The sequence below is a fragment of the Melanostigma gelatinosum genome, assembly GCF_949748355.1.
Source record: "Melanostigma gelatinosum genome assembly, chromosome: 8".
Lineage (NCBI taxonomy): Eukaryota > Metazoa > Chordata > Actinopteri > Perciformes > Zoarcidae > Melanostigma > Melanostigma gelatinosum.
The window spans coordinates 12,157,637-12,177,140 of NC_136641.1; the positions used below are offsets into that span (position 1 = coordinate 12,157,637).

The 19,504-nt window shown below is 43.6% G+C and overlaps 2 protein-coding genes across 3 annotated transcripts; one reads left to right on the forward strand and one right to left on the reverse strand.

The window, feature by feature from the left end:
- Positions 1–1,084: 1,084 nt before the first annotated feature.
- Positions 1,085–3,805, reverse strand: emp3b (epithelial membrane protein 3b (MAM blood group)). The gene is made up of 5 exons (XM_079272947.1): positions 3,711–3,805; positions 2,574–2,661; positions 2,370–2,472; positions 2,115–2,255; positions 1,085–1,658 (listed from the first exon to the last, which is right to left on the reverse strand). Exons 2-5 carry the CDS (start codon positions 2,649–2,651, stop codon positions 1,483–1,485), a joined length of 498 nt encoding a protein of 165 aa, XP_079129073.1. The 5' UTR covers positions 2,652–2,661; positions 3,711–3,805; the 3' UTR covers positions 1,085–1,482.
- Positions 3,806–5,878: 2,073 nt separating this feature from the next.
- On the forward strand, positions 5,879–18,737 carry ccdc30 (coiled-coil domain containing 30). 2 transcript variants are annotated; one of them, XM_079273622.1, is made up of 26 exons: positions 5,879–5,989; positions 7,051–7,233; positions 7,356–7,476; positions 7,785–7,957; positions 8,216–8,290; positions 8,785–8,941; positions 9,406–9,477; positions 10,214–10,329; positions 10,419–10,513; positions 10,681–10,873; positions 11,120–11,218; positions 11,420–11,548; positions 11,727–11,864; positions 12,034–12,212; positions 12,309–12,576; positions 13,400–13,501; positions 13,929–14,099; positions 14,357–14,566; positions 14,967–15,124; positions 15,277–15,442; positions 16,928–17,049; positions 17,238–17,379; positions 17,500–17,636; positions 17,984–18,101; positions 18,264–18,328; positions 18,542–18,737. In XM_079273622.1, the coding sequence occupies exons 1-26, from the start codon at positions 5,948–5,950 to the stop codon at positions 18,726–18,728; spliced, it is 3,618 nt and encodes a 1,205-aa protein (XP_079129748.1). In that variant the 5' UTR covers positions 5,879–5,947; the 3' UTR covers positions 18,729–18,737. The 2 variants fall into 2 exon arrangements, with proteins under 2 accessions (XP_079129748.1, XP_079129749.1); XM_079273623.1 differs by lacking the exon at positions 9,406–9,477.
- The last annotated feature ends 767 nt before the right edge of the window (positions 18,738–19,504 follow it).

Sequence of the window (19,504 nt, forward strand, 5' to 3'; positions counted from 1 at the left end):
CAAAATAAAAACATGAAGTAACAGACTGTCTCGTGTTTGTCGTTCTGGTGTTGACGATGATATGTCCCTTGAGGGTTGCTGTAGCGAAGGCGCAACCCCCGCCTCTGGCCAAAGGAGAAAACAATAATAAAGAGAGTAGCCGTGGGCTGATACAAGATGTATAATATCCCGACTCCAGTTACTACTGTATGATAAGTGCCCTTATACACGAACCCAAGACGCTCGGTTACATGAATTATAAAAATTCCCCTTGTAAGATTTAAAATTAAAATGAAAAACGTACAATTTAATAAATAAATGATCTGGTCTGGGCTTCACTTGGATTGCCAATGCAGATTGCCCAAAGCCACAGTGCGTGGTGTGCAGTGAGGTTCTGGCTAACAGATGTCTGAAACCCTCTTATTTACATCGCCACCTGAACACCAAGCATACATTTTTTATATCGAAATTGGAGGAGTTACAAAACAGCCCAAAACAACTGCAGTCTCATTCTATGTGTGGTTAATTGTAAATTGAATGTGATGCAATCTGCCTCTGAGCCTGTGCGTGTGTCCTCGCCATCCTGATTGCTCTTTAAAAGTGACGCCTTGTGTAACTGAAAGTTATTGAAACTTTGTTGCAGTGTTTCAGGCGTTTTCACACCTTCAGTTCGTTTGCTTTGTTCTGATTCAGGGATTAATATGATACAATGTTGCAGTTGCCCCTTTGTTCGGTTTGTGTTCACACTGCAACATTTAACAGCGGACTAAATATTGTAAACAAACGCCACGCGCGAGCAAACTGTTCTCTCATTGGTCCGATTTCTATGCGGCTATAAATAGGCTCTGTTGCTTCTTCTTTTTAAGGTGTGGGGGATTGGGGGTGCGTGAACCCGGTCGGGATGTAGAAGGGGGTGCGCGGCCTAAAAGGTTTGGGGAACCGCTGGTCTACGTGGTGCATGTAATGTAGGATACATGTTATTAATATGATCAAGTAATGTCTAATGTACAGCTTTATTTGGTAACAAATGTGCGTTTTATTTAATGTATTATCAAAAATTAAAACAACAACAACAGACTTGCACACTTTCTTTCTTTGTGTGATATTTATTTCAAACAGCTATATTCTTAATATCAGCTTTAGGTACAAAAATATACATATTTTCAGTTTTCTCTTCAGGTGTAAAATGTAAAGTAATTAAAATGCCTAATAAGACATACAACACTATTTAAAAAATCCTTAACACTGCTTTGGTATTTACCTTCCTTGGTCAACACAGGACAACAAAACCTCTTATAGTAAAAAAGAAGGGGAGCATTATATATTGGATTGATATTGAGGAATCAAAAAAAATACAGGTAGGCCATAAAAACATGATCAGATCAACCAAAGCCTGAGCAATGATCATAGGCATTTGTGACTCCTGCAAAAAAAACATTTCTGATTAACAAGAAGTCAATTCTTTTTTTTCTTTTTTTTTGTGCCTTTAAACATATTTTCTGGTCACTCTTTCTTACGCAAGTGGATGTATATGACCCCGCTACACAGCAACAAGGGGACACACACCCAGGCCAGGATGAAGCAGTAGCCAAAGTGTCCAGATGTCAGTTCTCTGGAGTCCTGAATGATTTCCTTATTGTGTAATGTGTAAATGAGAGCTGCAGAAAAGGTGGATAGCCCTAGAAAAAAAAGAAGTTTGTTTTAGTTAACCTGATTCATTTCCTTTACCTATATGATTAATGTCATATACAATAGAGTGACAGCAACAACCACCTGTTGGGCAAAACAACATGAATACATCACAACATACTGACGTTTACTTCCGGCAGTGTCACAGAAACGTTAATATCTGCAAGCAACGCAAAATCTGTGTTTGCTTGACTCCTTCAATATAGACTTAAAAAATAGAGATGTATACAAATCAGATGTATACCTGATCCACCATCTCCTCGCCACCTCTAAGAGTAAACTAAAGGTACAGCCACTGTACTCAAGGATTATCCCATTAAATAAATTTAGCTAAAATTTAGATGCCAAAATGTAGCTTATTTAGTAGATTTATCAGAGCAAGCCTTTTCAAATGGTATCATCATACTGAGACATGTCTGCAGGAAATAGTTTCACTCCACTGTTACCTGCAAAGACTTGACACAGCCCAGTGAAGTAGAAGAGTCCACCCTTAGACATGGTGAACAGTTGACCCAGGAACACCAAGAAGGAGACGGAGGAGAAGACCACTGAGAGAACCATCAGGACCTGCATTGCCTTAAGCCACTCTGAGAAAAAGAAAACATTCTGACATCTAAAAAACTATAGTCTATAGTTCTCAGATTTGAACTTTTGGAGGGATGTTCACATGTAGAGGTAATGAAAAAGACATTGTTGCTTACCAGATTCTCTGGAGGATGCACACAACCAGGTTCCTGTGAAGTTGTCAAACCTACAGTTGTACCATAGGTCGGAGTTCTCCATGCCATCCCACACCCACCAGGACTTTAAAGAGAGATTAGACATGATAGATACAGCTGGATATGTTGCACATGCAGCTGAATATGTTGGGCATGATTTTTCGCCGTCCTAAATACGACTACTACCTTCTCCATGGTTGCAATGAAGAGAATTGCCAGTGTGATGAGATGCAGCAGGGTCACAAACATAAGCAGGTAGGCCATTTTCAACTCCCTGCCAAAAACAAACACAACTGTTTAAATATAGGCTTCCTGAGCAACTGCATCCAACATAACGGTTTGCAAGGGAATAGCGTGCGGCCAATTTAACGTGTTTGTAGGTTCCACAGTGGAAATCAGTGTTGGGGAACTTTCTTGTTTTGCCTTGGAAAAAAAAGAGGAAAATCTGAGTAGCTGAACAGAGCTTACTCTGTGTTGCGTAAGACCACGCTTCAAAACAGAGCGCAATGAGTTATTTCTGAAACTCCTCTTTGACTGGGCCGTGTGTCGCCATCGCACAGCAAACCACAGAGAACCTGGGAGGGCCTATTGAAATCTAAACGGCACCAAAATATTTACCCAATTAATCTCTCTACCTCTCTGAATGGCTGTTTTTGTAATTGCATTTAGGGTATACAGTCTGTAATTCAACTTACATTTGGATTTCATTAAAGCTGAATTATAGTTTGAGGAAAGATTATGATTTTACAAACTTTTTGGCATTTGCACCGATACAGTAGTAAAGCCTAGAGCACAAGTGAACACTTCAGAGGCTATCAAAGCTGTCGTGAAAATAATTTCAGTTCACAATAAGGAGACATGCAGCGAGAGAGAAAAAGACAGGGAAATAAAAGACAAATATTGTCTGTGTGGATCGTTATCTGTAGGAGAGGTCCATTTGAGGGTGGGCGGTGGAGTCACAACACTGTAACATTATGTCATTAAACTAGATTTCATCCATCACATGAAAGTCAATGAAAGTTAAACATTGAATGGGTTAAAAACAAAGCCAATGGTTGTGAAAAAAATGTTAGTGCAAGAATCAAATAAAATGCACCAATGACACAGATACAATGAGTACGATTTATTATCAAAATAAGCAATGGCACACAAAATGTGTGATAGTAAAAAGCATGATTTATTTTGCTTCTGGTTACTTTTAGAACTTCTTAGAAGACGTGAAGAATCACTATAACGACATCTTTGTTTTAAAATCAACTGGAACCATTATTTAACAAGCTATGAACTGAAATCATATGAAAAGTCAAGCATCCATCTACTTACTCTGTGTGTTGCTTGTCTCTCTGAATCAGGTCTCAGGAGCTGCGTAGCGTCAGCTTCACCACTCTATTACAACGGTCTGTCCCTCTTTGTTGGTCTTCTCCTTTCCAGCCATACCACACCCCCTTATTTTTACAGTGACTCCATCCAAACTTTCCAAGGAGCACGCCCATTTCCTCTGTGCAGAACAGAGCTCTCTTTTGCTGTGTGTTGTAATCGCTCAGCACAACATCACCCTCCAAAGAAAGTCTCAATAAGAGACCCATGGGCAGTGGAGGCACACAAAACCACAGGAAAATCCCTCCTCTGTAAACAGTCCACTTGGAATGTGTTTTGGCATGATGATCATTATACTATGTCACATCCATTCATGACTCCAGTCTTGTTGGAGCAAATATGAACAATAAACACACAGCTGCAACATAACACATTTCTAAACCAGAACATAATGAGTATTGAGAGTGCACTGGTCACCCAGCAAACATCTGGGTGGAGTATACCATGTACACATGCCTTAGTTTATGTAGTAAGGTCAGTGGAGGCCACAGCAAAACAACATGAAGTTTCAAAACACCAATTGTGCATTTTCATCTAAGTTAAAAAGGGAAAAAGTAAGAAGGAAACATGTAATTGAAAATATGTATGTGAATGCCAGTATTCCTCCATTGAGTCTATAAACACATACTTTTTAAATATTATTGGGTAATTGGTGGTAAAATCGTGACAAAATTCATCACATTAACATGAATTCTGATATTTCACCTCCCTGTAGAAAAAGACTAACGTTTGTTAGTCGCCCCCTGGTGTTTACATCCATGGGTTCATAAGGCTCTATATGGGCATAATTCATCAAAATCGATGTCCATTAACTCTCACTGAAAACAGTGAATAAAGCATGATATTGGTAAAGATTTATCTCTTTTGGATTACTCCCTGTTGCCACGGACGAAACCAATTTTGAAGATTGTTTAATTGCCATAAGGTCCAGGTATAGGGTCCAGGTTAAGACCCGGGTCAACCCTATCTCTGTTAGAACTCCTTGGTGTTTGGACTTGCACCAAATTGCAAAACTGTCATTTAAAACAACAACATTCCCGGAATATCTCTTTCTAAACCAAAACGAACACCACCATTTGGTTGCTTGCAACTTTCCTGCCTGATTGTCCCCCTGCATCATTTCAATGGTACGGTCCGTTGCCTAGGTGCTCGCAGAAGCCAATTCACTTCGCCACGCCTGTCCTCGGTACTTTGCTTTTCTAGTCCCCTTTACCTTTTCAAAGGTGAGTACTAACTATGACGGCACCTTGCATACTCAGGCTCTCCAATGCAAATAAGTCACCGTTGAAGCAGCAGCCTTCAGTTATCACAACAAAACCCTCGCAGCCTTCACCCGCTGCTGCCAAGCGGTCACTGGAGAAAGCTATGGCTACCGTTAGCGAGCTAGCGTTAGCTGAACGTAAACTAAAACAATTGTAACTTTGAAACGAACTTTAACTAATTACGCAGGGCTGCGGGTGATCACAGGTGCCGGTGCTGGTTATTTACCAGCGTCTCATAGCACGACGTGGTCAGCAAATATGCTAATATCAGTTAGCGTTAACCATATCTTTAGGACAAGTGAGCTTGCGTGGCCAAAAGGAATGCAAGTGGCTGTTGTTCTGCACAAACCCTCGTTTGCTCCTCCTCGTCAGACATTTTGGGAAGAACGGGTAGCTGGAAAGCAAAGATTTTTAACGCCACATGAAGGGGAACTCGTTACTGCAGCGACACCGTGCACATTGCATGGAAGTAAAAATTGTGTCGCTAAATGCAACGTTCCCAACTGCAAGCGCAAGCGTCGATGATAGAGGTGTCACCCATATTGTTACATTCCTCCTGATTACATTGGCTGCAGTAGATCAAACATGGCTCATCACCATGATGCTTTGCATAGCTTCAGGTGATGCAATATAACTCAGCTGTTAAACTGAAGTGTGCCTGTGTCTAAACTAGAGACTCGTCTCTAAACTTGTGACTGCAAGTCTCAACATGACCTGAAAGCATTGTTTAAAAAGTATCTCGTGTTTTGCAGGGGAGCTCCAGAACAAGAGTCCTTGTCATGGATGAACTGCAACAACAATGGAAGTGATGACGTTTGAATATTTGCTGTTCTTTGCTGCATCATTTCAAACCGACTTGTGTTCTATTGGATACCACGTCGGCTAAATTGTTGTTTGGGATCAGAGCTTCATCATTCACAGATGCTGCTTCATCAAAGTGAATGTCTGACAATGGATGATGAGGTAACGTTCACAGCTGTTCATTTGCTCACAGATAACATGGTGGCAGTCACTGTTGAGTAGCTTTGTTCCAGTGTTCAACAGCAGAAATATGTGATTGCTAATATGTGTTAACCATTTCAATCTACACAGCTTGTGACATTGTTTTGTTGATCTCTGATGCTTTTTTGTCTACCGGCAATTTAACAAGAATAAGTTACTGTAAAAATGAAAGATGCAAAAGTGGCTGTTGTAGTGTAACTGTTGTACATCGTGCACCCATAGCCAGGTGGTTGTAGTTAATGTCTGATCTTTAAGCCGTTTGTTCCACGAAGGCAAGATCATATACCAGTTTCTGTGATGTTTAAGTACAGCAGGCACACGAGACCCGATACCTAGCAATATGTTTCATGTTGTTGGAGCAGGGACCGCTCCAGGAGTAGTTTGAATGCTGCATGGGGGGGCTGCTCAGGTTACAAGCCCTACAACATACAGTATTGAATTCAGCAACAGGTGTTTAGAGCTGACATGCCACTCTGATGTTGTGATGTCCTTCTGCTGTGTGTTACACGCACCGGATCAGCTTTCAGTGAGACTGACCACCTTGATGTTGAACACTGTTGTTAATGCTGTTGTTTGTAGGTTAGTTTGCTGGACAATTGTTTTGGCAAAAGTAAGTAATTCACAAGTGCAAAAGTACGACTATTTAGCTCATTGTGCTGCAGTTGTCATAGCGTGTCACATATTAAAAAGCAACCTGTAGCAGTATACAACTGCATAAAGCATAAACGTTAAGGACATTTTTGCATTTGTAGCTTTGAAATTGTATCAGCCTTTAGCTTCATGACACTTGAGTTGAAGTATATTATCATGTTATAACTGCTATAACATGCAGGGTACTCAATAACACTCATTCACTGACGAGCCTAATTTGTGGGTGCGTCTTGATTCCCCACAGTACTGAGAGGGATTTCCTTTATTTCCCAACATTTTACAAGCTGCAGCTTAACATAACAGTTCAACGCGTATGTGATAGATATGACATCCGGTCACACAACCTTCAGCTCCTCCTCTGGGTTTCTCAGGTGAGGACAGAGCGGGACCAGATTTCTATGCGGCTTCAGGAGGATGGCTTGCCCCCAGGGGCAAGTGTGGAGGAGCAGCAGCGCCACCTGTGGCAGCAGCTGCTTGCTACGGAGGCAACTCTTGAGTCAGCCACCCAAGAGCTGCAGACCATACGTACCCAGCAGGCCAGTGAAATGAAGGAGGTGAACACCGGGTGTTTGATGTGTATGATGGAAATCTCCCAAGCTTCCAGTCTATCATACCTTTGCCAGTTGCTCAAAATGGTCTGTCAGTTCCTGTCAGCAGTTTGATTTTTGTCTGTCAGGTGGAAAGCTATGTCGAACATATTCGAGGGATACTGGAAGAGCGAGAGTGTGTGACTTCAAACTATGAGAGAGACAATGATCACTTGCGACAAGAGCTTAACCAGATCACACAACGTCAAGGTGAATTCAATATAAATGTAATACTGTGTGATGTAGAACGTTGGCATTCTTTCCTTTTGACTTGTAGCCTTGCCTGGCTCTTCAGAGCCCCTGAGATGGATATTTTCAAACACACCGTAGTTTACAGTTTCTAAAATTGTGCCTGTGAATATATTAAAGCATCTGCTATCTGAGTTGGATTTTTACTTGTGTTTGTGTTAAATCTTCTGCCATACGGCAAACTGGTGCACTATTTAGTTGTTATTCTGTCTCGTTTGCGTTTGCGTTTTTCACAAACCTCTGACCAGTGAACAAACTCTTTCTTCCAGAGATTCAGAGCAAGGAGCTGGCGGAGATGTTGGCTCTGGAGGACCTCGGGGAGATTAGCTTGAGCAGCCCCAGCGAGCAGGTGGCTTACTTGCTGGTGGAGAGGACCACACTTCTGGAGAGGCTGGAGGCGGCTGAGAGGAGACTGGAAAGTCAGAGCCTCACTGTCGACCAGGTAAAACACCCACCTACGTACATCAGAACTGTTCAGTTTCCTCAGAATATCAATGGAATGGTTATCCAGGGCAGATACAGAGACCCTATAGACCGCCATTGTGCCTTGGCTGTGTTACAGGTCTGTATAACTTTAGGTTGAATTCAATTTGTGAAGAAAAGAACAATATTTAGTTCCCAGTTAAAGGACAGGGCTACCACGTGATGGTTATGTAGTGTCTGTTGTGATTCTGCACACATGGGTCTCTCCTCTCAGCAGTGTTCATCCCAGAGTCCATGGAAGAAGCTCTTTGGGCTGCGCAGGTCTGGTCAGAGCAAAGACAATATTACCCCTGTAGGTTTCCCCCTCACCGCATATACAGTACTAACTAAGTAACTAACACTGACGTTGTGATTAAGAGGGCATCGCAGGTTTCTTTCAAAGTGTTGATTCATTTTGAAATGCGTTCCACGCTGACAATGTGCTTCGATACCTGCATGACCAATACGATGCGGACGACATGGTCTCAGTAACGTGTCTGTGAATGTAATTTTCTAACAACTGACGAGTGCTCGAAGTGGGTGGAACAGTAATGGCATGTCACAGGTAACAGCATGTGTACGTTTTGTCCCACTGGTGTCTCTGCGCAGGAGAATGTTGACGTATAAGAGAATAACTCGCTGCCCTCACTCCTTTCCAGGCCTGTGGTGACGATGAACCTCAGCCTCTGAGTGCATGTCTCTTACATCAGCATGTTGGGACACTTGCATCTCCAGCCGAACTACCAATCTTCTTTCCTGTTGCATTCCTCCCACTCTTACCATCTGTGATTCGTTCTCTTGCATCAGGCCCACGGTGAGCAGATTTCCCAGGAGCGAAATGAGCGCCAGCGGCTGGAGCGGGACCTTGAAGAGGCGTCTAGGAGGCTGGAGATGGCTCATCAGGATATTCGCAGACTCACCAACGACCTGGATGCCGCCAAAAACAACAACCTCGACCAAAATGGTATGTTGCAAGACTTGCAGTATGTATCCCTCAAAGAATTGTGAGTCTGGGTTCGATTTTGATGTGATGTTTCTTGAGACTATACACAAAAGTTTTGTATTTTGTTTTGCACACTGTTGCTGAATTAGGTGGTTTGAAGAAACATGCAGCTGTTCAAATGCAGCCGCAGTCTCTGGTCTACCCAGCTGGCTGCCTCTGACCTTTAAAATCTATTTACGTCCATATAAAGCAGCTTCTTATGTCTTGCTCCATTCATATGTCAATATTTTTTGTTGTCAGGCTACAGATTTGGTGATATAACAACTTCATTTTCTACGCTGTACATTGTTAATGTGGAACTAGTGTGTTCTAGCAATCTGCAGGACTTCATTAACAGCATATAAAAAGAAATGTTATGAAAGTCATGAATGAGAAGAACACATATTCTTGGCTTTATAGAATGAAAAATATGCTTATAATCTCAGGATCTGAGCTTCAAGGAACGGTCCAAGAAGTAGAGAACCTGAGGAAGGAAGTGGACAAACTGAAACACTGTGGTGAGACAGACTTGGGTGTGAACTTAAAAACTGCCATTCAGTGTGTGACGCCAGACACATTGTTTGGAGATTTTATTTTATTTTTCTAAAATTCTGGTTGGTTGGATATTGTTTGGACATTACTGTTCTGTTTGTGCTTAAGAAAAGGAAAATGTATAATGCTTCAACATGCTTTTTTCATAGTTTGTTTCAATTAATTCATTTTGCTACTAGTACAAATGCTACCTGATTAGGAAGTTGATTTACCTACTATTACTTTTATATCCCTCTCCATTGGCTTGCACACTTGAACAGGGCATTGTATTATTCCCCTTATATTCATATCAGGCTGGAGGAAAATGTCTGATTATATTGGTATCCTTTTCCCTCATACTGGTAGTGGTTTGGCTGAATATTTCAGTTTACTGAGTCAAATCTTATAGCAGCTACCAAATGCATCCATGGTTTTGCACGACATTTGGCAAGAAAACGGTCTCTCATAACCAGACAGATGCACAAAGTCACTAATGTAACACTAGTCCCAACAGAACGTTCCATCCACTTTACGGACTGAATAAGCACATTTTTAACGTGCTGAGCAACTTTCAAACAACTTTCTTAACAAATTGATCGCCTTCCCTTTGTAGCCACAGTGTTCTATAGGTATTCTCATCATAGTTACTTACCGTATATGTGTAACATTGTATGAAATGGTTTGAAAAGGCAAAACAAGATGACATTTTTTGTCTTTTCGCAGATATGGAGAAGCTGCAGCGAGCCAAAGAGCAGAATGACACGCTAGATGTTGAGAGCAGAGCTCTGAGGGAGAGAGTCCACACTTTAGAGTCTGAAAATAAGAAACTCCTGGACCAGGTTGGTATTTCACTCATTTTCTTCATTGAATTGAAAACTGCTACTGTCGTTGCAGCAGCTTGCCATTGTTTGGTGTTGTGTTTGTCCAGTTGGCAATAAATGACGCAGACCAAGATGTAAACAATGAACAACAAAACAATCTGTCTGGCTCTTCAACACAAGACGAGGATTACATTCACAAACGGTAAATACATTCATTTCTCATCTTTATTTATCCCACACCAGGCAAATTCAGTCGTTACAGCAGCTCAACAGTGGTTGATAGTGTGATAAATGAATGTTGGCATTCTTTGAGACTATCCCACCTGCTTTTTCCGACTTAAAATCATCATTGTCATCGTTCTCTGTCAGGTGTCATGAGGCGGTACAAGAGAGGCTTATTCAGATGAGGGAGCTGCAACGGCAACTCCAGAGGCTACGCGAGGATCGGGATGAGCTGGGGGAGAGGAATGAGGAGCTGGATGCTCTGCTAGGGGAGGCCCAGAATGCCAGCAAGGGGACGAGGCATCGCCACGAGGGAGAACTAGAGGGACTACACAGGAGGGTAATAAGCAGCGCTAAAAATACATTCTCTCAATCGAACAGAAGAGCGACGGATTATTTACGAAACATACTAAATGTGAGTTTTAAGATATTTCACCTGAGATGGTGAAGAAAGCTGGTGTCTCAGACATTCACTAATGCCAGTCCTTGACTATAAGAGCTCATCGAGTATAATTTAGTCAAGCACCTGTCTTGGAAACGGTCATCTCCCTAATGGCGGAGTAACAATCTTAACTGGTCAATGCAGATCAAGGCCCTGGAGGCAGAGTTGAAGAAGCAGGAGGTCCATGAAAGAATGTTGAAGAATGGCGAGGAGGTCAAAACCACTGAGTCCCACTTGCAGCTGGTAAGACATGACTCACTTTTGAATATCATGTATATTTGTTGCGTATATATATATCATATAACTTTCCTCTCACTCTGACATGCAGAGAAAGTTAAATGTGAAAAGGAGGAATGAGCCTAAACTTTAAGCATCAGCCTGCAGATTCTGTGACTCAGTGCAACCTATAAGATGCTTTGTGTTCCCCTGACTCCACATGTGAAGCACCTACGGGACAGCAGCCAGGAGAGACTGGCTCTTCTAGAGGCTCGTCTGAGTGAGGAGAAGGACTGGAGGAAACAGCTGGAGGTAGACCTCAGTGCTGCCCAGGCCGCCCTCAAAAAAGACAAGGAGGTAAAAAAAAAAAAACACACATAGCCAATGCTTTGTCTGACAGAGAGCAATAACACCACAGCTACACAAATATGTGAAATTCAATTTTCAGCTCAGGAGATTTAATCCTTCAGTACAAAATCTAGAGTTACAAGCCACACAGATACGTTTTCAAAATCCCTCACTCTCTACGTTAAAGGCTTTGCAGATAGGTGAGCGAGAGCTGAAGAAGCTGAGACTTGAGGTCAAGAGCCTTCAGACAGAATGCCAACAAGGGAAAACACTCATCAAGAGCCTAACCCAAGTCAAGGGGGAAAAAGCAGTTCTGGAGGAGAAGGTTTGTTGATGTCTGTCTGCTCTGCGATAGGGATACATGATTATTGAATCGAGGAAATAAAATGAACTTGACAACATTAAAATATGGCAATTTACAGCATCAATTCCACATTTACACCAGTAAAATGAGTTTCTGACTACTTTCCCGTCTTTGCCTCTCTGCCGGACAGGTGGCCCAGATGGAGCGTGCCCACAGCCGGCTCGGGAACGACTTGGAGCGCTACAAGGACAGCAACCGAGCCCAGGAGGACAAGAGGCAAAGCAGGCTTCAGGTTGACCAGCTGCAGGAGCAGGCTGACCGGCTAACTGCTGAACTCAGAAGCCTCCAGACGACACACAATGCCCTGAGGTACTTCTATCATGTACAATGGCCAGTCCTATCCTGTGACCGGCCATGACACACCGGAGCTTACTCCGTTTTTGCATAACTTTGCATATGTTCCAGGGATGAGATGGTATCTGAGCGGCTGCAGACTGCCGAGCTCCAGGCCGAGCTGAGCTCCAGTGTCCAGGAGAAGCTGACAGCCGAGGGGCAAAGAGAGAGACTGGAGCTTGAGACGCAGCGCCTCACAGAGCAGCTCAAGTGGCATCAAGAGCAACTCTGCTCAACGAAGGAAGCACTTACTAGCAGCCAGAAGCCTGAACAGCAGCCAGCTCACATAGAATCTAGGCTTAGTCCAGTGGAGAGGACAAAGGAGGAGAGGTTGGACCAGGTAATAATAATAATATACATTTAAAGTATGCGTTATGTGCTTTTCAAAACTGATTTACAAAGTGCTTGACATGTTCGAACCAGGATGAAAACATTTCAGGACTCAAATCTGGCAATTACACAAATAAGACAGATGCAAAGGTGTGCTAAAATAAATAAAAGGCTTTACTGAAAAGATCAGTTTAGGGAAGTGATATCAAAGAACCAATGATTCTGCAAGCCTCAGACACTCACGCAGCTATAGTTCCAGAGCTGAGGGTCCTTGACCGCACCGGTCACCTTTAGTCTTGAGCTGCGACTCGGGAACAGCCAGCAGAGTCCTGCCTGAGGATCTGAGGCTGCGCCAGGCTCATAGAGCAACGTAGCTGGGGGCGGAACCCTGAAGTGCTTTAAAGGTGATCAATACAATCTTTAAGTCCGTTCTAAAACTGACTCGAGACTAAAACAGGACTGTTGTGATCTTCTAGTTTGTGTTAAAAGCAGAGCAGCTGCGTTTTCTACTTGCTGGAGGTAACTGGATTAAATGTCCTTTGGTAGTTTTAAATTGGTTTGTAAAAAGCTCCATATGTATTGATTATTTAGAAGCTCAGTGATTGAGGTAACAGGTTAGAGTGGAGAGGATGTATTTCAACATGACAGCCCTGGTTCAACGTGCAGCTGTTCAGTTTTTATGTCCTTGAGTGAGACACTAGTTCCCACCAGCTTGAGTACTGAAGCTGATCCTAACCTTTGACCTGCTTAGAGAGGAAGGCGAGCAGAGAGGGAATTTCCTCTGCCAGAATCATGTATTCTGAATACTGTATATGTGTGTGTTTTCTTTGTAGCTTTCATGTGTGAAGCAGGAGCTGACTCATCTACAGACCAAGCTGGGGGGGGAGCGGCAGCTGGCCTCTCAGCACCAACTGGCACTGGAAGCTCAGGTCAAGGTATGCATGATCATAACTCACCCGTAACATGCCCAGATAGCCATGCTGTTTCTGCAGTTCAATTTAAAATCTATAATAATCACGGTCTCCTTGTATTCAGTATTCAGTATTTCTGAGTTTCAGTTTATTCAATAATTGTCTTCGTATTGCTTTACTTTAGCCTAGGCAGCAGCAATTTAAGCATTTCTGGCATTCTTCCTCTCTTTAATATTAACAATAAATGCTGATGATTAAAAACTAAAACTTTAAGTCTCCCAATTCCAGTGCTACATCATGCTTTTTACAGAATTTAACTTTTCATTCATTTAAATCGAGGGCACTCGGGATTGGCTTGATGGTTCACAGCAGCCACAAAACAAGCTCAGCTTAGCCTTTATTTATCTGTCCTCCCTTACGGTTAAACACATCCCAACAATTCCCTCTTCAGTCCCAGGACTCGGTGCTGAGCCAGAAGGCAGAGGAGGCTAAACAGATGAAGCAGGACCTGCAGAGGACCCACAGCCTGTTCACCTCAGCAGAGAGAGAGCTGCGCTACGAAAAGGAGAAAAACACGGACCTGAAGAGACACAACACCCTGCTGGACCAGGAAAAACTCAAAGTTGGTATTTAAGTACAGCGCAGTTGGAATTTCCTGAATGCCTCTGACATTTATCACATGATCGCCACCTTAATCAATCTCTTCGTTACCCAGTCATCTCCCTGTAAATGATAATCACCATGAGCAAATGTGACACTGTAACTGAACTTGTAAAAAAAGGTGCCATACAAAAAGCTGTAATTGTCCGAATCGCTGTTACGTTGGTGTTAAGCATCTGTTTTGGGCTCATGCTCTGGTGCTTCACCTGCTTCCTTCAGCTTTGTGCAGAGCTGAAGCAGGTCCAGACCAAGCTGGTCCAGGTGGAGCAGAGCGTCCGCACACAGGCTGCTGAGTGTGAATGGCAGCAGCAGAAGATCAGGGAACTGGAGTTGGAACTGGCACGCAACTCTACAAACCTCAGCACCACCACCGGTCTGCAGGAGGACCTGCAGGCCGAGAGGGCGCGGCTCATTGCTGCTGACAGGAAGGTCAGCGCTTTCATCTCATCTGGTGTCGAATCTGGTGCTTTTTTTAACAAATCCCAACTAGTTAGGTTGGTTAACCCAGAGGTAACGGGGCTATTTGGTGATCAGCTTTGCGACAATAGGTTGCCAATTTTAGGCTTTGTGACAGAGACACCAGAGGATTTTGCTCCTTAGTTTTTCCTCTCTTGTTGAGGTTAAGAAACCTTGGGACATTCATTTTGTAGAGATGTGTTGTGCTTCACGTGGCGTAGCTCTTTCTCTGAGTTGGTCACCAACATTACAGACTAATTGTGTCAAACACCTTCAGGACATCCAGGGGTACTCTGGAAATGATGGGAGGTTGGCAGCTCATGGTATCTGTTTGTCACACTGAGTGAAGCCTGTGGCTCTGTTGGAATGACAGGTGTTGGAGCTGCAGCTGCAGCTTAAGAGCGTCCAGCACCAGCTGCGCGTGGAGGAAGCCCGGGCCGGAGAGAGCAGCCGCCTGGAGAGGGACAGCAGGGATCTGTCTGACGCCTTGTTGGCTCTGAGAGCCCAGCAGCAGGAGGAGCACATCACCAGGTTGCACAAATTGCGGTGCTGCTGACGCTGTCCAGTTTGACTTGGTCCCAGTAGTAGTAGTAGTAGTAGTAATAGTGCCATTGCCAGCATTGCAAGGCACTCCTTTTTGTTGCTCATCCTTCTATCCATCTTTTCTTCCATTTCTATCTCAGGAAGCTGTTAGAGCAGCGTGACGAGGAGCTGCAGCAGCAGGTGCGCTCCCTGAGGCTGAAAGAGGCCTCCACGACTCGGACAAACACAGAGCTCAGCCACCGTGCCCAGCAGCTGGTCACCCGTCTGAACATCCTGGAGGCGGAGCTTAGCAAGGCCAGAGAGGAGGTAAGGAACAGTGTACAACAGCTCGGCAGATGTTATTGGTACTGCAGGGTTTTGGACACCAGAGACGCCAGTCTTAATGTCTGTTTCACGTCACAACTAAAGTTTTGATCAAACGTGATTCACAATTTATATCCATTGTTGTTCTCAGCCTCTACTCAGCTTTTCAATGTAGGATTCTAACTTGTGTTATTCATCATCTCTTTGATTTGTTTTTATTCTTCTTGTGACTCATTGACTAAAGAGTTTGCTTTTCTGTATTTCCTAAGCACAACTTCAATTAATAGAAGTGTAATATAAAGTGGTGAGTTTTTTCGGCTAATACCCAAAACAATTTTTGTACCGCCTACCAGCCCTGTTGCTTTATCTCCACTTCAAATCATGAGCGGTCTCAAGAGTTCAGTCAGCAGCTGCAACCCAGTAAACCCCCACAAGTGGGATAGAATCTTTTTTTTAAATAATAATAATAATAATAACTTTAATTTATATAGCGCCTTTCAGGGGACCCAAGGCCGCTTTACAAGAGTAACAGTTAGACAAAAACAGTTTAGACAAACAGTCAGAAAAACAGAACAAGTAAACTAGGGGCCGAAAGCCTTGGCGAATAGATGGGACTTGAGGGCCCTTTTGAAGGCGTCCAGAGTGGAAATGTTGCGGATCACCGCAGGGAGAGAGTTCCAGAGGGTGGGGGCTGCCACACTGAAAGCTCTGTCCCCGAAGGTTCGCAGTTTGGTGCGGGTGGTGGCAAGCAGGCCAGAGTCTGAAGACCGCAGGTTCCGGGGAGGGGCATGTGGGCGGAGGAGGTCCGATAGGTACTGGGGGGCATGGGCATGGAGGGACTTGTAGGTGAGGAGGAGGATCTTGTATGAGATGCGGGACTTGACCGGGAGCCAGTGGAGGTTGATGAGGGTGGGGGTGATGTGCTGCCAGGGCTTTGTGTGCGTGAGAACCCTGGCGGCAGAGTTTTGTACATACTGGAGCCTGTCCAGGGTTTTGTTGGGTACCCCGAACAGGACACCATTGCAGTAGTCCAAGCGGGAGGTGATAAATGCATGGACCAGGGTTTCAGCAACAGACTCCGAGAGTGACGGTCGGAGTCTGGCAATGTTCCGGAGATGAAAAAAGGCAGTTTTGGTGACGGACTTGATGTGGGACTTGAAGGAAAGGGTGGAGTCCAGGATGACACCCAGGTTGCGGACTTCAGGAGATGGGGAGATGGAGCAGCCGTCAACCTCGAGGATGAAGTCACCCACCTTCCGGAGCAGCGCCTTGGGTGCCACAACCATGAGCTCTGTCTTCTTGGTGTTGAGTTTGAGAAGATTTGATGACATCCAGGTTTTGACTGGTTTTGACTGTAGAAATGTGTTATCAGGATTTTTCAAATCTACTTGACTTTTGGCTTTTTATCTTTACAAAGTCAGTATACACAGTCCTCACATTAAACTGCTGGCCATGTTTATCTTTTATGTATTTATATGTTTCTCTCAGGCAAGAGACAGCCAGAAGTCAAGCCACAGACTGCAGGAGGACATGATGGCCAGTCAGCTGGAGTGTGACAGACTGCAGGAGGAGCTGCAGCAAGTTCTCCTCCAACTGGACGCACACGGCAGGTGAGACGCCCACACACGCATGAATATAGGTATTTACATTGAAATATAATGAACTCTGGTACCCTGGCTAACGCATTACCATGTACTTTCTGATCAGCTGAACAAGGTTAAAGCGTTATCAGTAATTACAACACTTGGAGAAGTAGTTGCTTTGCCTGAGGTCAATTTTCTTCTGCTCCACCAACCAGAAAGTACAACGAAAAGCAGAGTCAGCACAAGATCAGGCTGCGTAAAGCCAAGCAGGAGTATCTCAAGGAGACTGCCCAGAGGGATCACATCATCCAGGAACTGCAGAACAACCTGGTGATGGCCTCCAGCCTCTCACACAAGGTCTCACACACACACGCACGCACACACACAATGCAGAACGCTGTCAGAGTTCCTCTACTTGCCAGAAAAATCTTTTCTAAAGTATCCCTGTTTTTGTTTATTTCTCCCCGGTGGCTTCAGGAGAAGGACAGGATCCATACGGTGACGGAGGAAAATGAGAAACTCTTGGAGGAGAAAAGGGAACTGTTGCGGAAGATGAGCGAGGCAGAGGAAATGGGCAGCAAAGGCATGAGGACCGCCTCCACCGTCCAACACCGGTATCTCAATGAATCACACTGACTAATAACGTTTTACACTCATACCTGCCGCTGTTTCTTTCCAAGGGGCAAATTAGGTGTTGTTGATTGGATATCAGATTGCGGAACATATGTTAACTTGACTGAATTATTTTATTGGTACAGTTGTAGAGTGGGACCTTTCTCAACAAAGACTTTAAAGATTATTGTCAAGGAAAACTACGAAAGCAAAGGCTAAAGGTTCATGGGTTTTACACTTTTCATTATCAACCAAAACTGTCATTACTGCCATGTGTTGGCGAGGACATGCAGGCCACATTGGGTGAATTGTTTTTGTGAGTGAGTGTGAACACTCATCTGTGTTCCAGGGTCAACATCTTAGAAGTGGAAAACAGACAACTTCAGGATCGAATCCTGAAGCTCTCCAACCAAGTCAGTTCCTTAGAGCGCGCCTTGAGGAACGTCCAATCATCCTACAGCCTGGAGGTAACGCCATACACATCTGTATGCCTTCATGGGACATGCCACACAAAATCCTTTATATATTGTTTTATAATGCTTTACATCACAGCTGAGTGATGTGTGGCTTCTTTAATTGTATTTTTTTATTTTTTTTAAATGATCATAAATGTTACAAATGCCCGACAGAATGCCAAGAAAGCGCTTCCCGCTGACAGTCTCTGTGATAGCTTCCTGCATACATCTACGCTGAGGTAAGGTGGTTTTGAGACCACTAATTGTTTCGTTATGATTGTTGATTGACATTTGTAATTTGTGCTGCAGCTTAAGTAATCGACAGCTTTGTTAAGCTCTTCAAAGAATTCCTAACTTCATTTTCTCGTCATGTCGTACATTGATAGGTTTACATATCGGTGGATGCTTGCGTGTGCATTTTCTGCCAATTCTCTCTACGTCTGTGTTGCCAGTCTGACGTCAGGTTCGCGTGACCCACTCGAGATCCTTGATGCAATCTGCCGCGCGAAGGTGTCAGATCGCGTGGCGGCGGACGGCACTCGAGCGTCTGTCTCCGCACACCAACCGTCAGAGCAGAGCTACCTGAACCTCACCTCACCGTTCGTTCTTCCAGACACCACAGGCACAGAGGGGTGCTAGAAGTCAACGTCCTGGGTTGTAGCATCCGCCACTTCCACTGGAGACAAAAGTCAGAATAAAGGAGTGAAAACATCGAGGATAATCCTTGTTTTAAGGCAGTAATAATGAAATGGGAGCTCCCACTGGAGCTCTGCTCAGGGTGATGTCTCTTTTGTATTGCAAAGCTGATTGTTGTTTGGCTTGCCAGCACTGTTTTTTTTATCCAGATTCAGAATTAACATTTGGTGGTATTATAAAAAAAAAAACCTGTGCAAGTGTCAATTTTTATGACATATGTAGAAGGAAACCGAACGTGATGGAAGATTTAATTTGGAAGCTATACATGTGGCACATCAGAATTCTTCAAAGCCTTGTGTTGGCTTACGAAAAAGATGATATATTTTTTAATGTAATGGTACAAGATAAGACAATGTACTTCACACTAGCACAGTGAATGTCTAAAAGACATTTCATGAGGGAGGTTTGAGCGAGATGAGTTTAACCTGAGCACTTTATGAGAAGTTTTACTTGTGTTTACAGTTTGGGAAAATGTAGCAGTATGTCAACAGTACCTGTTTTTCTCAGTTGAATTTAATCCTGGCAGTGTTTTCAGTGAAAAAATGCCAATGGTGTTGTATGTCTATGGTTTTACTGTGTCAAAAATCTTAGTGCATTTTTACTCGTGTCATACAGTATATATACAGTTGATATTGTGCACTCGCTTGCCTATTGCATGTGACGTGTAGCCACTCCAGTATTTACAATTTGCTTCTTAGTTTGTAATTTTAAAACGGCCA